Here is a 15,504-nt window from a genome sequence, read left to right on the forward strand (position 1 = left end):
AAGCCACAGCTGGAAGTTCCACATAGAGATTTCAGTTGCACAGTTATGGACAACATTTTTTATACCCTTCCCTGTGAACATCCCTGGGACAGATGCCTCCTTTCACAACCAACGTTCAACATGTTTTTTTTTTTTTTAATTTGATTTATATGCCGCCCTTCTCCGAAGACTCAGGGCGGCTTACAATGTGCTCAGCAATAGCCTTCATCCTTTTGTATATTTATACAAAGTCAGCTTATTGCCCCCACAAACTGGGTCCTCATTTCACCTACCTTAGAAAGGATGGAAGGCTGAGTCAACCTTGAGCCTTGGCGAGATTCGAACCCTGCAGTAATTGCAGGCAGCTGGTCTTAAGCAGCTTAATAACAGGGTGCCTTAAACCCTTGTACTACCAAGGCTCTTGTTCCAGCCAAATTCCCTTACTTAGGGGTACCAGATTTAGGCTGCAAAAATCCACATAACCTCTAGATTGCAGGGGGTAATCCTGAAAGGATTAACATTCTCCAGCTTCCTTTCTGAAATGTTTAGATTATTTATTTTAGATTGTTTGCTTTAATTGCTACAACCAAACAGAACATGTCATGGTTTAACTTTGCAGGAGATGCAAGGGTCGATGAAAACCTGGGACTGATAGCTATTCACACTCTCTTTCTTCGGGAGCACAACCGGATAGCCGGGGAACTGAAGAAGTTGAATCCCCATTGGAATGGAGAGAGACTCTATCAAGAAACACGGAAGATCATTGGTGCTTTAAATCAGGTATTGAATGTTCTCATGTTTATCTCACAGCTTTTGCTGCTTTTACATAGCATTTTGTTCACACAGCAGTAGTAATGTGGATAAAAGAAGGAATCATGCAGAGTCAGTTACATGAACTCTAAAGGACCCTCTCTATTCACATTAATATAAGAGAGAAAAGTGCTTGCTTGGAGATTATATTAAAAATCAGCTAAACCCCATTAAGTGGTAATATATCTTCTGATGAGACCTAGATGTCACGGAAGGACAGCCATATGGAAAACATCTGAGTGACCTCACTGTGAATGACACAAGGACATATATGTTACAAAGAGTTACTTAATCCAATAAATTTACCCAAGGACAGCAGTAAATTTCCCATTAGCAACCACAGCACTTAAGAAAGGTTGTCTAGCTAAAGATAATCTTATAAACTAAACTAAACTAATGGTTTAGTAATTAGATCAACATATTATCAAATGTATGTAACCATATAGGGAAAATCGGATGTATGTAACCATATATGGAAAAGGCATGATCTCACCAAACCCTTTGTCTTAGAAATGTATAAAAACAGAGGTATCAAAGCTCTTTCCTTGTTCAAAGCTTCAGGTACAAATCTGGCTCTGAACCTTGCGCAATAAAACTGTCTCTGGCTGACCCAGGAATGTTGTTTGGTCCCTTCATTATACAACAGTAGCCAAAGAGATATTGCAGAACTGAATACTCTGTCCAAAATAGAGTTTTTTTCAGATAGAAAATAAATGAATAAAGGAAAAAAAAAGCCTTGTCCAATCTTTTCTCTTGCATGGCTTGTTCTTAATATTCAAAGGGAACTTTCCACTATTAAGGACAACATACATGCACCTCTTTTGCTGTCTAAGTTAGCACATTTCAGAAAATAGCTAGTTACTCTATTTATAATATTTATAAATGCCTCAAATAACACATGGAATTCTAAAACATAGGGTTAATATACTGAATGCTTTACCTTACTGAAACAAATCCCACTGGACAATAGATGGTAGATGTAGTCAAGCCACAAAAAAAAATCTCACTTCAATAGAAGCAACAGCCATTCTTTTTTCAATGGTTTCAATTGTCAAGAATGGAATATAAGACCGGAAGATCAGTTCATTTATTAAGGTAATTCTATTGTTGATTTGGCCAGAGAGGGCAAAGTACAAGATAGAAATAAATGCTACCAGTGTCTGAAAATATGTTTTTCCTTTCCCTTAAAGGATTTTATCCACTACTTCTTGATGCTGGTATCAGAGGTGCTATTCAGCAGGTTCTGACAGGTTCTGGAGAACCAGTAGAGGAAATTTTGAGTAGTTCAGAGAACCGGCAAATATCACCTCTGGCTGGCCCCAGGAGTGGGGAGGGATTTTGCAGTATCCTTCCCCTGTCACACCCATCAAGCAACACCACGCCCACCAAATCACACCCACAGAACCAGTAGTAAAAAAAAATTGAATTCCACCACTGGCTGGTGTCTTAAGATGTCAGAATGGTGCTTTTCTCACTGTTCTCCATTTTACCCTGTTCCTCTGACTCATAATTTATGAGAGTCATTGACTTACTAGAGCCACTAATCACCACTGTGCAGTAGTGAAGGGAGGACATTTTGTGCTTTAGCTGTGGCTGATTGATGCTATCTATCAAGAGTGAGGAAATTGCCCGGTCTGATTCTTCACCCCCAAGTGAAAACAAGCCAGTGTGATGTAAGAGAGAGAGTTTTTCCCCTCATCTTTAGGACTGAGTAAATCTCCTGGAGAGGATTTTATAAATGAAGGCAGTGTTGAGTTAGATGCAGATTTCTGCAAGTTGCTGTTGAGCATTACTTCCTTCACAACTTGTCCCCTAAATTGTCAGAAGACTAGTCAAGACTAGTATGTTGGCTGGGGAATTCTGAGAAGTGAAGTCCACACATTTTAAAGTTCCTAAGGTTAGGAAACACTGTAGTAGTTTGAATTGTATGGAATTTTGCAAGTCAGATGGCAGGCAGAAAAGTGACTCTTCTAGAGCAGGGCTGTCAAACTTGTGGCCCGCAGGCTGGATGCGTCACGTGCTGGCCCACGCCCGGTTTAGCAAAGGGGAAAAAAGTCACGATATGTCATGTGACGATGCAGTGACGATGCGAGTTTGACACCCCTGTTCTAGAGGATGGAGGGTAATGAAGGGCACACTTTAAAAAGGAAATCTGGATAAGCTGGTGCTTCCTGTAAAGCAGTGCCTGCCCTCTACAATGAAGCTCCCCTCAAAACCCCCATTTCCCCCCAGCCCAAAAGTTTAGCTCTTCACCTGGGCCTTTGGTGAGAATGATTTACACCTCCTTTTAATGGTGTTTTCCTTTGTTCCCATTTGGTTTTGTCATAATGCCATCTTTACACTTCTTTTTGTTTTGGGTTGTTTGTTCTTAATATTTTAAACAATTTGTAAACTACCCAGATTTGCTGGGAGTCATGCAGGATATAAAACTGGATATTTGGCTACACTATTTTCAAAAAGCGAAAGAATTACACAATGTTGATGTCGAATCAGATCAAAAGACCTACCATTGTTTCTTAAATTGGTTTATAATTTGTCCTTACTTTCTGAATGCTCAGAATACTCTTGGTATTAAGTCATCAGATAGGAGTAAATAAAGAAAATAAATAAGCAGGCTGAGGCCTTTGGGGCTTACATTGTCTTTGTATCATTGCAGATATTCACATACAGAGATTACCTACCTCTACTTCTGGGCAACGAATTCTATAAACGGTTACCTGCGTATAGAGGCTACAATAAGAATGTGGACCCCTCCATTTCAAACGTTTTCTCCTTGGCCTTCCGATTTGGGCATGGTTCTGTCCCACCCTTTGTACCCCGCCTGGATGAGAAATTCCAGAACTCTCTTCCCTTTTCCAAGACTCCACTTCATCTCACTTTTATGGCTCCATGGAGGATTGTGGCGGAAGGTAAGTTGGGTCTCTGGCTTAACCCTCTTGAGCTGGGTTTCTCTAAGATCCTGACCATTTCTTGAGAAATGAATCCAAGCCTGTTAAAAGCGCAGTCTATTGGAACTATCCAATGCTCCTAGAAACAATCATTTTTGAAGAACAGGAATGAGCAACTCTAAATCTCAGACTTGATGTTGTTTTTCCTAAATGTTAAAATATTGTAAAAATGTTGTCATGGAATATGGGTCACGCCCAGCGGTGAAATGTAAAATTTGTTACTACCCGTTCTGTGGGCGTGGCTTGGTGGTGGTGGTAATATGACTGAGTGGGCGTGGCCAACTTTTTTTTTTTGTTACTTTTAAAACCATTTTTTCTACAACCTCTTCGGCTGAAGAGGTTGTACAAAAATGCTTTTAAAGCCTCTGACGATCCCAGCTGACTTGCCTAATCGGCAGAGGCTTTCTTTCTTTTTTTTTAAAGCCTCTGACGATCCCAGCTGACTTGCCTGATCGGCAGAAGCTTTTATTCCTTTTAAAAACATTTTTTCTATAACCTCTTCAGCCGAACCACCTGCTTCCATTGCTACCTGATCGGGCGATCCGATCAGAACCGGGAGCATTTCACCCCTGGTCACGCCCATCTTTTAATTTAGCTTTTCCTGTCCTAAAGTAGAGGCAGGTTTGAGGCAAGCTGTACTATTTGCATAGCTCGTTGCTATCAATATGCCTAATAGCTCGTTGCTATCAATATGCCTAATCTCTGTAGGGTAAAGTCTTACAAACCCATCACAGATATCTAATGCTTTCTTTTCACAAGATAATAAACTCCACCAAAGTGTTCTAGATCCTTCTAGTGTGGGTTAGAATGCAACAAGTGAAGTTAGTAAACATGCCCCAAACCTGCCTGATGCAATCCTGCAGCTTTGATCCAGGAAGCATACACTCATTGCTAGTACCTGCCCAGTAAAAGTAAAAGTAAAACCCTGCCCAGACTTTCCCACCCCCGATACAAAATATTAAAAAAAAATCCTGGGCCCACCCATCAGTTTGACTTGCCTATATATGACATTCTCTAAAGCAGGGGTGTCAAACTTGATTTCATTGAGGGATGTATCAGGGTTGTGTTTGACCTCGGTGGCCTGTGTGGACATAGCCCAGAGGTGGGTTTCAGCAGGTTCTGACCAGTTCTGGAAAACCGGTAGTGGAAATTTTGAGTAGTTCGGAGAACCGGTAGTAAAAATTCTGACTGGCCCTGCCCCCCATCTATTATTTGCCTCCCAAGTCCCAGCTGATTGGGAGGAAATGGGGATTTTGCAGTATCCTTCCCCTGGAGTGGGGTAGGAATGGAAATTTTACAGTATCCTTCCCCTGCCACGCCCACCAAGCCATGCCACACCCACCAAGCCACACCCACAGAACCAGTAGTAAAAAAATTTGAAACCCACCACTGGCGTAGCCAGCTTGACATCACTCATGTTGGGGGCGCCTGTGTTGGCCCGAGCCCTCGGCCAATAAAAACGAAGCTTGGGAGGGCTGCATGTGGTCCTCCTGAGCTTCGTTTTCAGTGACCGAGGGTTGCAGGGGACTGTCACACCTGATAACGAAGCTTTGGTGGGCCGCACGCAGCCCTCCTGAGCTCTCTTTTCGTTGGCAGAGGCACTGCGGGCCAGTCCTTCACTATTTCCAGAGCAGTCCCACGGGCCAGATTTAAGCACCTGACTTTGACATCCCTGCTCTAAAGCCTTGAGCCTTTAAATGCTGCTCATCCCTACTGCACAATGGAGAAATTTGCCTCCCCCGCCCCCCCACATAGGCTCACTGAAGCATAGAGCTGCCCTACAATGACATTTCAAGGAGACTGACATTTCTAAAGCAGGGGACCCACTGCCACCCAGAGGGGCTTTGGGGGCTTCTGCCACCAGGAAGAAGTGTAAAGAGGAACTGAAATCCTTGGGAAAACGCCTCTTTCAGACAATGGGTCTTGGTGGGCTGCCTGGGGGCAAGCAGAATAGGCAACATTTTCTAAGTTGATGTCCTCGTTTTCATGTCTTGTTGGCTGCTGCATTCCAAATTGTGGTTTGCATTCCTTTAATTCAAATGTGTATTAGAATGGATTAATTTAAACTATGTTCATATACTTAATCTGATGATTGTGCTACACGTATTACCAGTATGTAAATGTCACCAGTTTTCACATTACACGTGATAAATTAACAGCTACTTCCGGAATGGCTCTGAGTCTCAAAGATTTGGGGAGCTCACTAGGACCATGGGGTCACAGATTATGAATTTTTGATGTGGACCAGGTTATTGAGTTCTAATCCTGTTTAGTCATGCCAGCATGGCCACTAGAGAGAGGGAAGATTAAAGTTGTAGCCTAAACACAAAGATAGATATATTTTGACCAGCTTAATTGTGTCAGTGTAATAATAAATCATAAGGCAGCTTTAAAACTGTTAAACCATGTATCAAATTCTTTTTCTTTCTTTCTCTTTCTTTCTTTCTTTCCTTCCTTTTTTCTTTCTTCTTTCTTTCTTTCTTTTTTCCTTTCTTTTCTTTTCTTTCTTTCTTCCTTCCTTTTCTCTCTCTCTCTCTCTCTTTCTTTCTTTCTTTCTTTTCTTCTTTCCTTTCTTCTTTCCTTTTCTTTCTTTCCACAATCCCCTCCCCTCCTCTCCTCTCCCCTCCCCTTTCCTTCTTTTCCTTTTTTCCCCTTTTTCTCCTTTAAGTCCTTGTTGACTGCTGCATTAGTTTCTGTACTTTTCTTGGAGATATTTTTTAGAATATTTTTGCCTAGGTTTGAAAGAGAGTGACCAACTCAAGGTCACCCAGCTACAGTAGAATGGAATTAGAACTCACCCGCACCTAACTGACTCTCCTCAAATGAGTATACCAGAGAGTTATATGTTGAATTTAAATGTAGAAAGCAAGCTATTCATTAAAAAAATGTCTAAAGGAAGCCTTGGTTAGCAGATACTTTCCTTTCAGAGACCACTGTTGCTTTTCTCTTCTAGGTGGCATTGATCCCATTGTCCGTGGCTTTATGGCAGACTATGCCAAGCTGATGAGGCAGGACCAGATGATGGTTGAGGAGCTTCAGGAACGGCTCTTTGAACAATTGCACTATATTGGTCTTGATCTATCAGCTCTGAACTTGCAGAGGGGTCGAGACCATGGTTTGCCAGGTAGAGTGATTTATTGTAAAAGTAGATTTATCATTGTCCTTTGAATAACAATTTAAGAAAGGCTGTCCAGATTAACAGAATAACAGAGTTGGAAGGGACCTTGGAAGTATTCTAGTCCAACCCCCTGCTCATGCAGGAGATATACCATTCCAGATAAGTGGCTGACCAGTCTCTTCTTAAAAACCTCCCATGATGGACCACCCACAACTTCTGAAGGCAAGCTGTTTCACTGATTAATTATTCTCACTGTTAGGAAATTTCTCCTTAGTTCTAGGTTGCTTCTCTCCTTGATTAGTTTCCATCCATTGTTTCTTGTCCTGCCTTCAGGTGCTTTGGAGAATAGGTTGAACCCCCGCCCCCTTCTTCTTTTTGGCAAATATTGGAACACAGCTATCATCTCAACCCTAGTCCTCCTTTTTACTAGACTAGACATACCCAATTCCTGCAACTGTTCTTCATACGTTTTAGCCTCTAGTCCCCTAATCATCTTTGTTGCTCTTTTCAGAATCTCTACATCTTTTTTATAATATGTGACCAAAACAACGCAGTATTCTAAGTGTGGCCTTACTAAGGCTTTATAAAGCGGTACTAATACTTCACATGATCTTGATTTTGTCCCTCTGTTAATCTTGGGAGTTGTAGTGGACAAACACTTAAATATGAGCCAGCAGTGTTCAGCAGCAGCCAAAAAAGCCAATGCAATCCAAGATCCCTAGTTACTGCTATTGAGCCAGGCTTCACTTAATCTCTACCTGTACATTTGGTTTTTCTTGCCTATGTGTAAAGCCTTACTTTTCTCTACACTGAATTTCATTTTGTTAGTTAGCTCCCAGTACTCAAGTCTTTCAAGATCCATCTGGATCTTGAGCCTATCTTGTGGGGTGTTGGCTATTCCTGCCAGTTTAGTGTCCTCTGCAGTTTTTATGTCCCCTGCTATTCCCTCATCTAAATCATTTATGAAGATGTGCTGCGCAGAGGTGAAATGCTTCCGGTTCGGATCGGATCGTCTGATCTGGTAGCAATGGCAGTAGGTGGTTCGGAGAACCGGTAGCAAAAATCTCTGCACCACCCCCCTCATGCCCAGCTGAGCCACACAATCATCAGAGGCTTTTTTTTTTTTTTTTTACTTTTAAAAGTATTTTTTCTACAACCTCTTCAGCCGAAAAAATGCTTTTAAAGGTAAAAAAGAAAAGAAAAGTCGGCCATGCCCACCCAGCCACATTACCCCCCACCAAGCCACGCCCACAGAACTGGTAGTAACAAATTTTATATTTCACCACTGGTGTTGGGCTTAAAACAGAACCTTGGGGTACCTGCTGCTTACTTCCCTCCATGTAGATGTAATTCCATTAATACACATTCTTGTCTTCCTTCTAACCTAATAGCTTCCAGGTCTGGGGGGACCATAACTCCCAGAGTTCTAAGATGAATTCTGGGAATTGCAGTCCCAGCATATCTGAAGTAGGAGAAGACTCTTTTACACTCTATGGGCATTTTTCCTTTCCTGCTACCCTACCTTGCCCTGCTCTGCCCAGACCCTATTGATATGCATGATTTCACTAGTTTTTAAAATAGACCCCAAATGAATCCCAGCCTGACAGAGATACTAAAAATATGCCTATTATGTAACATCTGCTTGCAGATCCTACAGCATTCTGGAAATAATTGCGTGGGAAAGTCACCTTTTTCTTTACATTCTTAAAACATACCGTATATACTCGAGTATAAGCCGACTTTTTCAGCACATTTTTTATGCTGAAAAAGCCCCATTTGGCTTATACTCGAGTGAGTAAATAAAATAAATGAAATAAATATTCAAAAATGTTTAACCTACTGATGTCTCAATTAATGTAATTTTATTGGTATCTATTTTTATTTTTGAAATTTACCAGTAGCTGCTGCATTTCCCACCCTAGGCTTATACTCAAGTCAATAAGTTTTCCCAGTTTTTTGTGGTAAAATTGTGTGCCTCGGTTTATAATCTGGTCGGTTTATACTCGAGTACAGAGGGTACATCAGATTTGTTTCCTCTTGTAAGCAAATCCAGCAACACAAGTGGGACCAGTTGCAACTAGGGATACCTGAGGAAGGGGAGTAAACTCAAGATGGCAGCTGTGAATATGAAAATACAATCCCGCCCCCTTTTAAAATATGGGAACTTCCCTGTCCGTAATGATGATTTGTTTTTCCTTGTAGGGTACAATGCCTGGAGACGTTTTTGTGGCCTCTCTGCTCCCAGCAACGAAGCCCAGCTTGCTGTAGTCCTTCGCAATCATAAACTGGCAAAGCAGTTCATCAAGCTTTATGGAACACCCGAAAATATTGACATCTGGATTGGAGCCATGGCTGAGCCCTTTGTCCCAAACGGGAGAGTGGGACCTCTCATGGCCTGTCTCATCGGAACTCAGTTTAGAAAACTCAGAGATGGAGACAGGTGGGCCTTTTTCAAATATATATCAAGAGAAAACCGTATGCCACATTCAGATGTTTGTTTATTTATTTATTAGTTTGATTTATATGCCGCCTTTCTCCGGAGACTCAGGGTGGCTTACAATGCTTTTAAGCAATAGCCTTCATACTTTTGTATATACCTGCTTAGTAGGGCTTTTGGGCCCCCTCTAAGCGGTGTTCTATTTTATACAAAGTCAGCTTATTGCCCCCACAAATCGGGTCCTCATTTTACTTACCTCAGAAAGATGGAAGGCTAAGTCAACCTTGAGCCTGGTGAGAATTGAACTCGCAGTAATTGCAGGCAGCTGGCAGCTAAATACTACTTCAACAGTAGTTTAGTCCACTGCAGCACCAGGCTCCTAGATGTTGCCATGGATTTCATAGCTATAATTGTTTTTGGTTTTTAAGTGATTGTGTGATATGGTAGTTTTAATTATCATTTATTTTATTTTGATCATTGTCGTCTACCATGCATTTTGTAGCCGTGGTTGATGAGATTTGTCACTTGCTGAGCATCTTTTGACTGAGGTAGAAAGACATCTAATATATACATAGATAAATATATAAACAAGCTTCAGATTTTCCGACTGTCTTGAGAGCTGAGCAAACAGTTATGATTGACCTGATCAGCATTAGACTTCAGGATACCGTTTGGCAGGATTTCTAGTTCCCTTTGCCTGTTTCCTCCTCTCTGTTTTCTCTTCCATGGCCTAAAGCAGGGCTGTCAAACTCAAGGCTCGCAGGCTGCATCTGGCCCATGGGGCTACCCTGGAAACAGTGAAGGACCAGGCCGCAGTGCCTCTGCCAGGAAAAACAGAGCTCGGAAGGGCAGCACGCGGTCCTCCTGGGCTCCGTTTTCGCTGGCAGAGGCACCGTGGGATGGTCCTTCGGTTTTCTCTGGCAGAGGGCTATCAAAACAAACTAAAAACAAAACAAAAGGAGAAATGTTTCCCCTTTTGCGTTTGAGCATGCAAGAAGGGACAGGAAAGGAGAAAGGGAAAGAGGAAAGACAAGGAAAAAGAAGGAAAGATGGGAAGAGAACAAGGAAGGAAAAATAAGGAAAGAGGGGAAAGAAGAAGAAAGGAGAAGGAAAAGGGAAGGAAAAAGAAGGAAAGGAAAGGAAAGGAAAGGAAAGGAAAGGAAAGGAAAGGAAGGAAGGAAGGAAGGAAGGAAGGAAGGAAGGAAGGAAGGAAGGAAGGAAGGAAGGAAGGAAGGAGATTATAATGAGAAGGAGGGAGAGTCTGAGGGAAGTCCTTCCTTAGCTCTTGGCCACCACAGGAACCCCCAACACGAGTGACGTCCAGCTGGACACGCCTACCCCGGCCACGCCCACCCCAGCTCCCCAAGGTCAAACACAACCCTGATGTGGCCCCCAATGAAATTGAGTTTGACACCCCTGACCTAGAGCCTCCTCCTACAGTTGTGCCTATTATATTTTCAAATACAATATACTTTTCATATTTTCAGTCAACTGAAATAGCACATAATAGGGCAATGATGGCTAATCTTTTTGCCATCACGTGCCAAAAGCAGGGGGAGCGCAAGGAGGTCACGCATGTGCGTGCCTACACCCATAATTCAATGTCTCCCTGTGCGCTGCCCCCCGTGCATGCGTGTGCGACCCCCTCCAACCGTGCTTCCCCTGCTTTTGGCACGTGACGGCAAAAAGGTTACTGATGGGCCCAGTAGGCCCATTTTTCACCCTCCTCAGGCTCCAGAGGCTTTCTTGGAGCCTGGGGAGGGCGAAAATGGCCTTCCCCACCCCCGGAGGTCCTTGATCTGTCCCTGTCCACACACACACACAAACACAGCCAGCCGAGGGTTAAGGAAGCACTTGGAACACACCCAGCTCTTTATCTCCAACTTGGCAGTGATATACACGCCGTCTGCCAAGTGCTTTTATTTCCACAGAAAACAGAAAGATAAATACTCAGCTTCCAAACGTCCAACAACAATAAATATTCCTCCCAGCAGTTCCGAATGAGGCTTTAGTGACTATCCAAGGTTAGTTTTGTTCGTCACAAGGATCACTGGCCACCACCCTCTATTATATAGTCTCTGGGGTGTGGTCCAGTGACTCAGTTCTAATCCCTAGCATGCCTCCTGAGCTGCTGCAATCGTTTATCACGCCTTCGGAGGCGTGCGTCCAGGAATGATGTTTCTCCTTCGCTCTCATCCGAGCCACCTGTCTCTCTGTTAATCTCCTCTCCCTCGGCCGGCACCTGAGACAGTGCCAGAGGGGAGGGGCCTGGAGAGGGAGGCCTGGCTGACTCCTCTTCCTCATGCTCGGAGCTTTCTTCCTCCGATGGGACAGGCTCAGAGGGCGGGGCCACAACAGTCCTCTGGAGGCCGGAAACAGCCCATTTCCTGACTTCTGGTGGGCCCAGAAGGCCCGTTTTTCACCCCCCTCAGGCTCCAGAGGCTTACTTGGAGCCTCGGGAGGGCGAAAACGGCTCCCCCCACAGAGGCCCTCTGGAGGCTGGAAATGACCCATTTCTCGACTTCCGGTGGGCCCAGAAGGCCCAAAAATCAGCTGGCCGGCACACACATGCATACTGGAGCTGAGCTAGGGCAACGCTTATGTGCCCACAGATATAACTCTGCATGCCACCTGTGATTCACCATCACAGTAATAGGGAATCACTGAGCACAATTCTGGGTCAGTTTATATCACAAAATGCTCCTCCTGTAAAAAACAGGAGAGACAGATGAGGCAGTGTGGCAAACAGGTATTGGAGGAAATAGTGTAGGTCATTGTCGATGACTTTAGGCTCCTAACAGTCTGGTTGATTTCTCAAATTTATATGACTTAATCAAATAACTCTGCGTGGCTAACAAGAAATAAAAACAAAAGTCTAAAAAGAATAAAAACATAATAACCAAGCAAAATTTTATTCATTTCTTTGTTCATTCATGTAACTGAATTATTGATATGCCTGCCCAACTATTTAATGCCTCTGAGCCGCATGCAATCAAAAGCCGTAATAAAATACAGATGAAATACAAATTGGAAACCCCAAATGTGGAAAAGAATAACCATTCTAGCCCAAAGAAAGACAAAAGAACAGCCACTCGCTTAAGAACCATGTTTTCAAAACTCTTTTAAACACAACTAAATTTGGGCCAGAGGAATTTGAAGGGGGGGGAGGTTTTCCAAAGCATAGGTCAGGGGCCTCCAACCTCGGCAGCTTTAAGACTTGTGGACTTCAACTCCCAGAATTTCTTGGAGGCAGAATTTCATGGAGGCTCTGCTGGCTGAGGAATTCTGGGAGTTGAAGTGCACAAGTTTTAAAGTTGCCAAGGTTGGAGACCCCTGGCATAGGTGCTGCAATTGAGAAAAGTAATCAATAAGGAACTATTTAGGTAAACCAGGTTCCACTATCTTCCTGGCCTTTAAAGCCCGAAGGAAGATCCAGATTTTTAAGACCTTCTGAAAGACCAACAGATTTGGGGAATATTCATAGGGCAGGCATCGTTATAGAAAAGGCATGCCTCTTAGGTCTCATAGGATGATACTTCTTTACCAAACAGATCTGGAGTATGTCCACTTTGTAGTCCACAGATGTCTATCAAGTCTCCAGGGCCTGTGCCATGGAGGGCTTTAAAGGTGATGATCAGCACTGGAATTGCACCAGAAAAACTACTGGAAGTCAGCTTAGCACATAACATTGGTTCTAAGAGGATATACTTTGCTATACCCAAGCATTTGAGGACCAACTGCAGCTTCCAGATGCTTGTAGACTATTGAGAGCTTTATAGTCAAGTTGACTCTATACCAGGGCTAGGACATTCTGGTTTGGATTTTAGCAGTAATGATGACTTCTAACATTCTGCAGGACTCAAAGTTAGTATAACTACTATCTGTAAAACCATCACCTTATCGAAGAGTCCATTGCTAAGTAAGAGCTATCCTGTTCCTCTTTTGGGTCAGCAATGAACCATCAGTTCTAACTTGGAAATTGAATCTATTCATTTCTGGATTCATGGTGTTATAAACTAACCCAGGGGTCAGCAATCCATGGCTCTGGAGTCGCATGTGGCTCTTTCATCCCTCTGTTGTGGCTCCCTATTGTTGGTCGCCTCCACAATTGATAGGGCTAGGACGAGACTATGATGGGGGAACTGGACTTCCGGTGAGCTCCAGAATTGAATGGGGGCTTCCGGTTAGGACTTTTGTGGCTCTTTGAGTGTTTAAGGTTGCCGACCCCTGAACTAACCAAACAGGCTAAGGACAACGAGTTAAGTTACAAAGAAGTTAACTGAAGCTACAACTAATTATTCTTTAAGCACACTGCCAAGGCAGTCACCAAATTACCAACACTGAGGGTTTCTGATGGTCTCCCATAGAAATACTTCCAGGAACAGCCCAGCATAGCTTTTTATGATCAGCCAATATTATTAGTTGCTTCTCCCTGCTGTGACAATGTTCAGAAATTGTTTTCTATGATTAACCCTTCAGCTCTTGGCTCACTAAAGCATAATTTTTACTTGCTCAGGTCAATTTTATTATTATTTCTATTGTGATTCCCATCATCATTATTCATCTATTGCAACTTTTCACCTTTTTTTTTGGCAGATATTGGTGGGAGAACCGTGGAGTCTTTACCTCATGGCAGCGCCGTGCTCTGAGAAGTGATTCATTTTCCCGTGTCATTTGTGACAACACACACATCAAAGAAGTGTCCAGAGAAATTTTCAGAATGAACCGCTATCCAAGAGATTTTGTGAGCTGCTATAAAATTGAAAGTTTGGATTTGTCAGCTTGGAAAGAATAGACTCGAAACCAGAGTAGAAGGATGAGACAGGAAGTGTGGGATAGGACTTTGAGTCTGCATGGAGGACCTGGAACCCGACCGACTGTAGCCCCTTTCTCTCATACTCTAAAACAGTGTTTCTCAACCTTGGCCGCTGGACGATGTGTGGACTTCAACTTCCAGAATTCCCCAGCCAGCTCTGCTGGCTGGGAAATTCTGGGAGTTGAAGTCCACACATCGTCCAGCGGCCAAAGTTGAGAAACACTGCTCTAAAACATGAAACAGAATGATGCTAACCAGCTTCCACTGTCAAGGACAGGTCATTTTAGTACTATAAACTGGGTGCTGGGAATCAAATAAAATGGGGCAATTAACAGACCCTATAAGTAAATACATAATGAAATTGAGGCCTCCCTGTACAATATTGCATAATTGTTAGAATCCTGACTCATTTCCCCAACTACTGTATTTTCCTAAAGTGAAAAATATTTGGACCAGTTATACTGAGTATTTCTAGATGGGAGCATGGGGGGAGGTCAGGATAACCATGCAGCCAAAGCCCTGTATCTTTTTTTAATACGTCAAGTGTGCAAAATTCTCAGCCCAACTCACCTCACAAGGATGTTGTTATGGGCAAAATAGGAGGAGGAAGTTTGTTGGATATATTCACCACCTTATTTGTAAGAGTAATAAAGGCAGGGAGTTAAATAAATAAAATATGTAAAAAGAAGGTGAGGTTTTGACCACACAGTTGTAGGTGACCTCTTGACTTTTTTGACCTCCTCCCCCAAGAATGTTCTGTTGGGAGACTTTTGTAGAGAGTTGGTGCCTTAACTGAGCACTATTGTGTTGTTGTCCATCAACTTTCCCACAGGAGAGGAACCTTCAACATAACTAAATTTGTACTGGACAAGTTGATTCAATCTGAAATACATGCTAGATCCTATAGGGTTCTACAGACCAAAACTAGCACTTTGATTTGTAGCCAGAACCTATTGGAAACTATTGCAGAGTCAGTACTGATGTTATGTGTGAATAGCGGCTTTCATCTGCCAACAAACAGGTTACTTCATTTTGCAACAACAGCTATTTTTGAGTAGTCTTCAATGGTAGCACCATGTAAAGGGCATTCCAGTAATCTAATCACTATCTTGAGCTTCTGCTCCACAAAGCTATTTTGTTAGCCAACAATGAAAACTCAAACTTTGAATCAGATGCATTGTGTTAACTTTGACCCTTAAGAACAATCTGAATCAGGAGTAGACATTTTCATTCTCTTTAGAATGAGCTTTTTAATGGGGCTCTGAAAAATTTACAGACACGAAGCTGGATTTAAACACTACTCTACAGTTATGAACACAAAGAACTGGCATTGGTTGGGCATCTTAGCACTGTCACTTATAAACTCTGGGTGTCGGTCAGTGGTGAGTTTCAAATT

The 15,504-nt window shown here is 42.8% G+C and overlaps 1 protein-coding gene across 1 annotated transcript in view; it reads left to right on the forward strand.

The window, feature by feature from the left end:
- LOC139318720 (eosinophil peroxidase-like) overlaps positions 1-14,087 on the forward strand; it is a 30,928-nt gene extending 16,841 nt beyond the window's left edge. Inside the window, exons 8-12 of the mRNA XM_070946303.1 lie at positions 599-759; positions 3,446-3,698; positions 6,691-6,861; positions 9,058-9,295; positions 13,889-14,087. Coding sequence (XP_070802404.1) covers positions 599-759; positions 3,446-3,698; positions 6,691-6,861; positions 9,058-9,295; positions 13,889-14,087 — 1,022 coding nt within the window. The remainder of the gene's footprint in view (positions 1-598; positions 760-3,445; positions 3,699-6,690; positions 6,862-9,057; positions 9,296-13,888) is intronic.
- Positions 14,088-15,504: the final 1,417 nt, after the last annotated feature.

This window comes from Pituophis catenifer, unplaced genomic scaffold, assembly GCF_029215685.1.
Source record: "Pituophis catenifer annectens isolate HBS135680 unplaced genomic scaffold, rPitCat1.0.hap2 SCAF_1, whole genome shotgun sequence".
NCBI lineage: Eukaryota > Metazoa > Chordata > Lepidosauria > Squamata > Colubridae > Pituophis > Pituophis catenifer.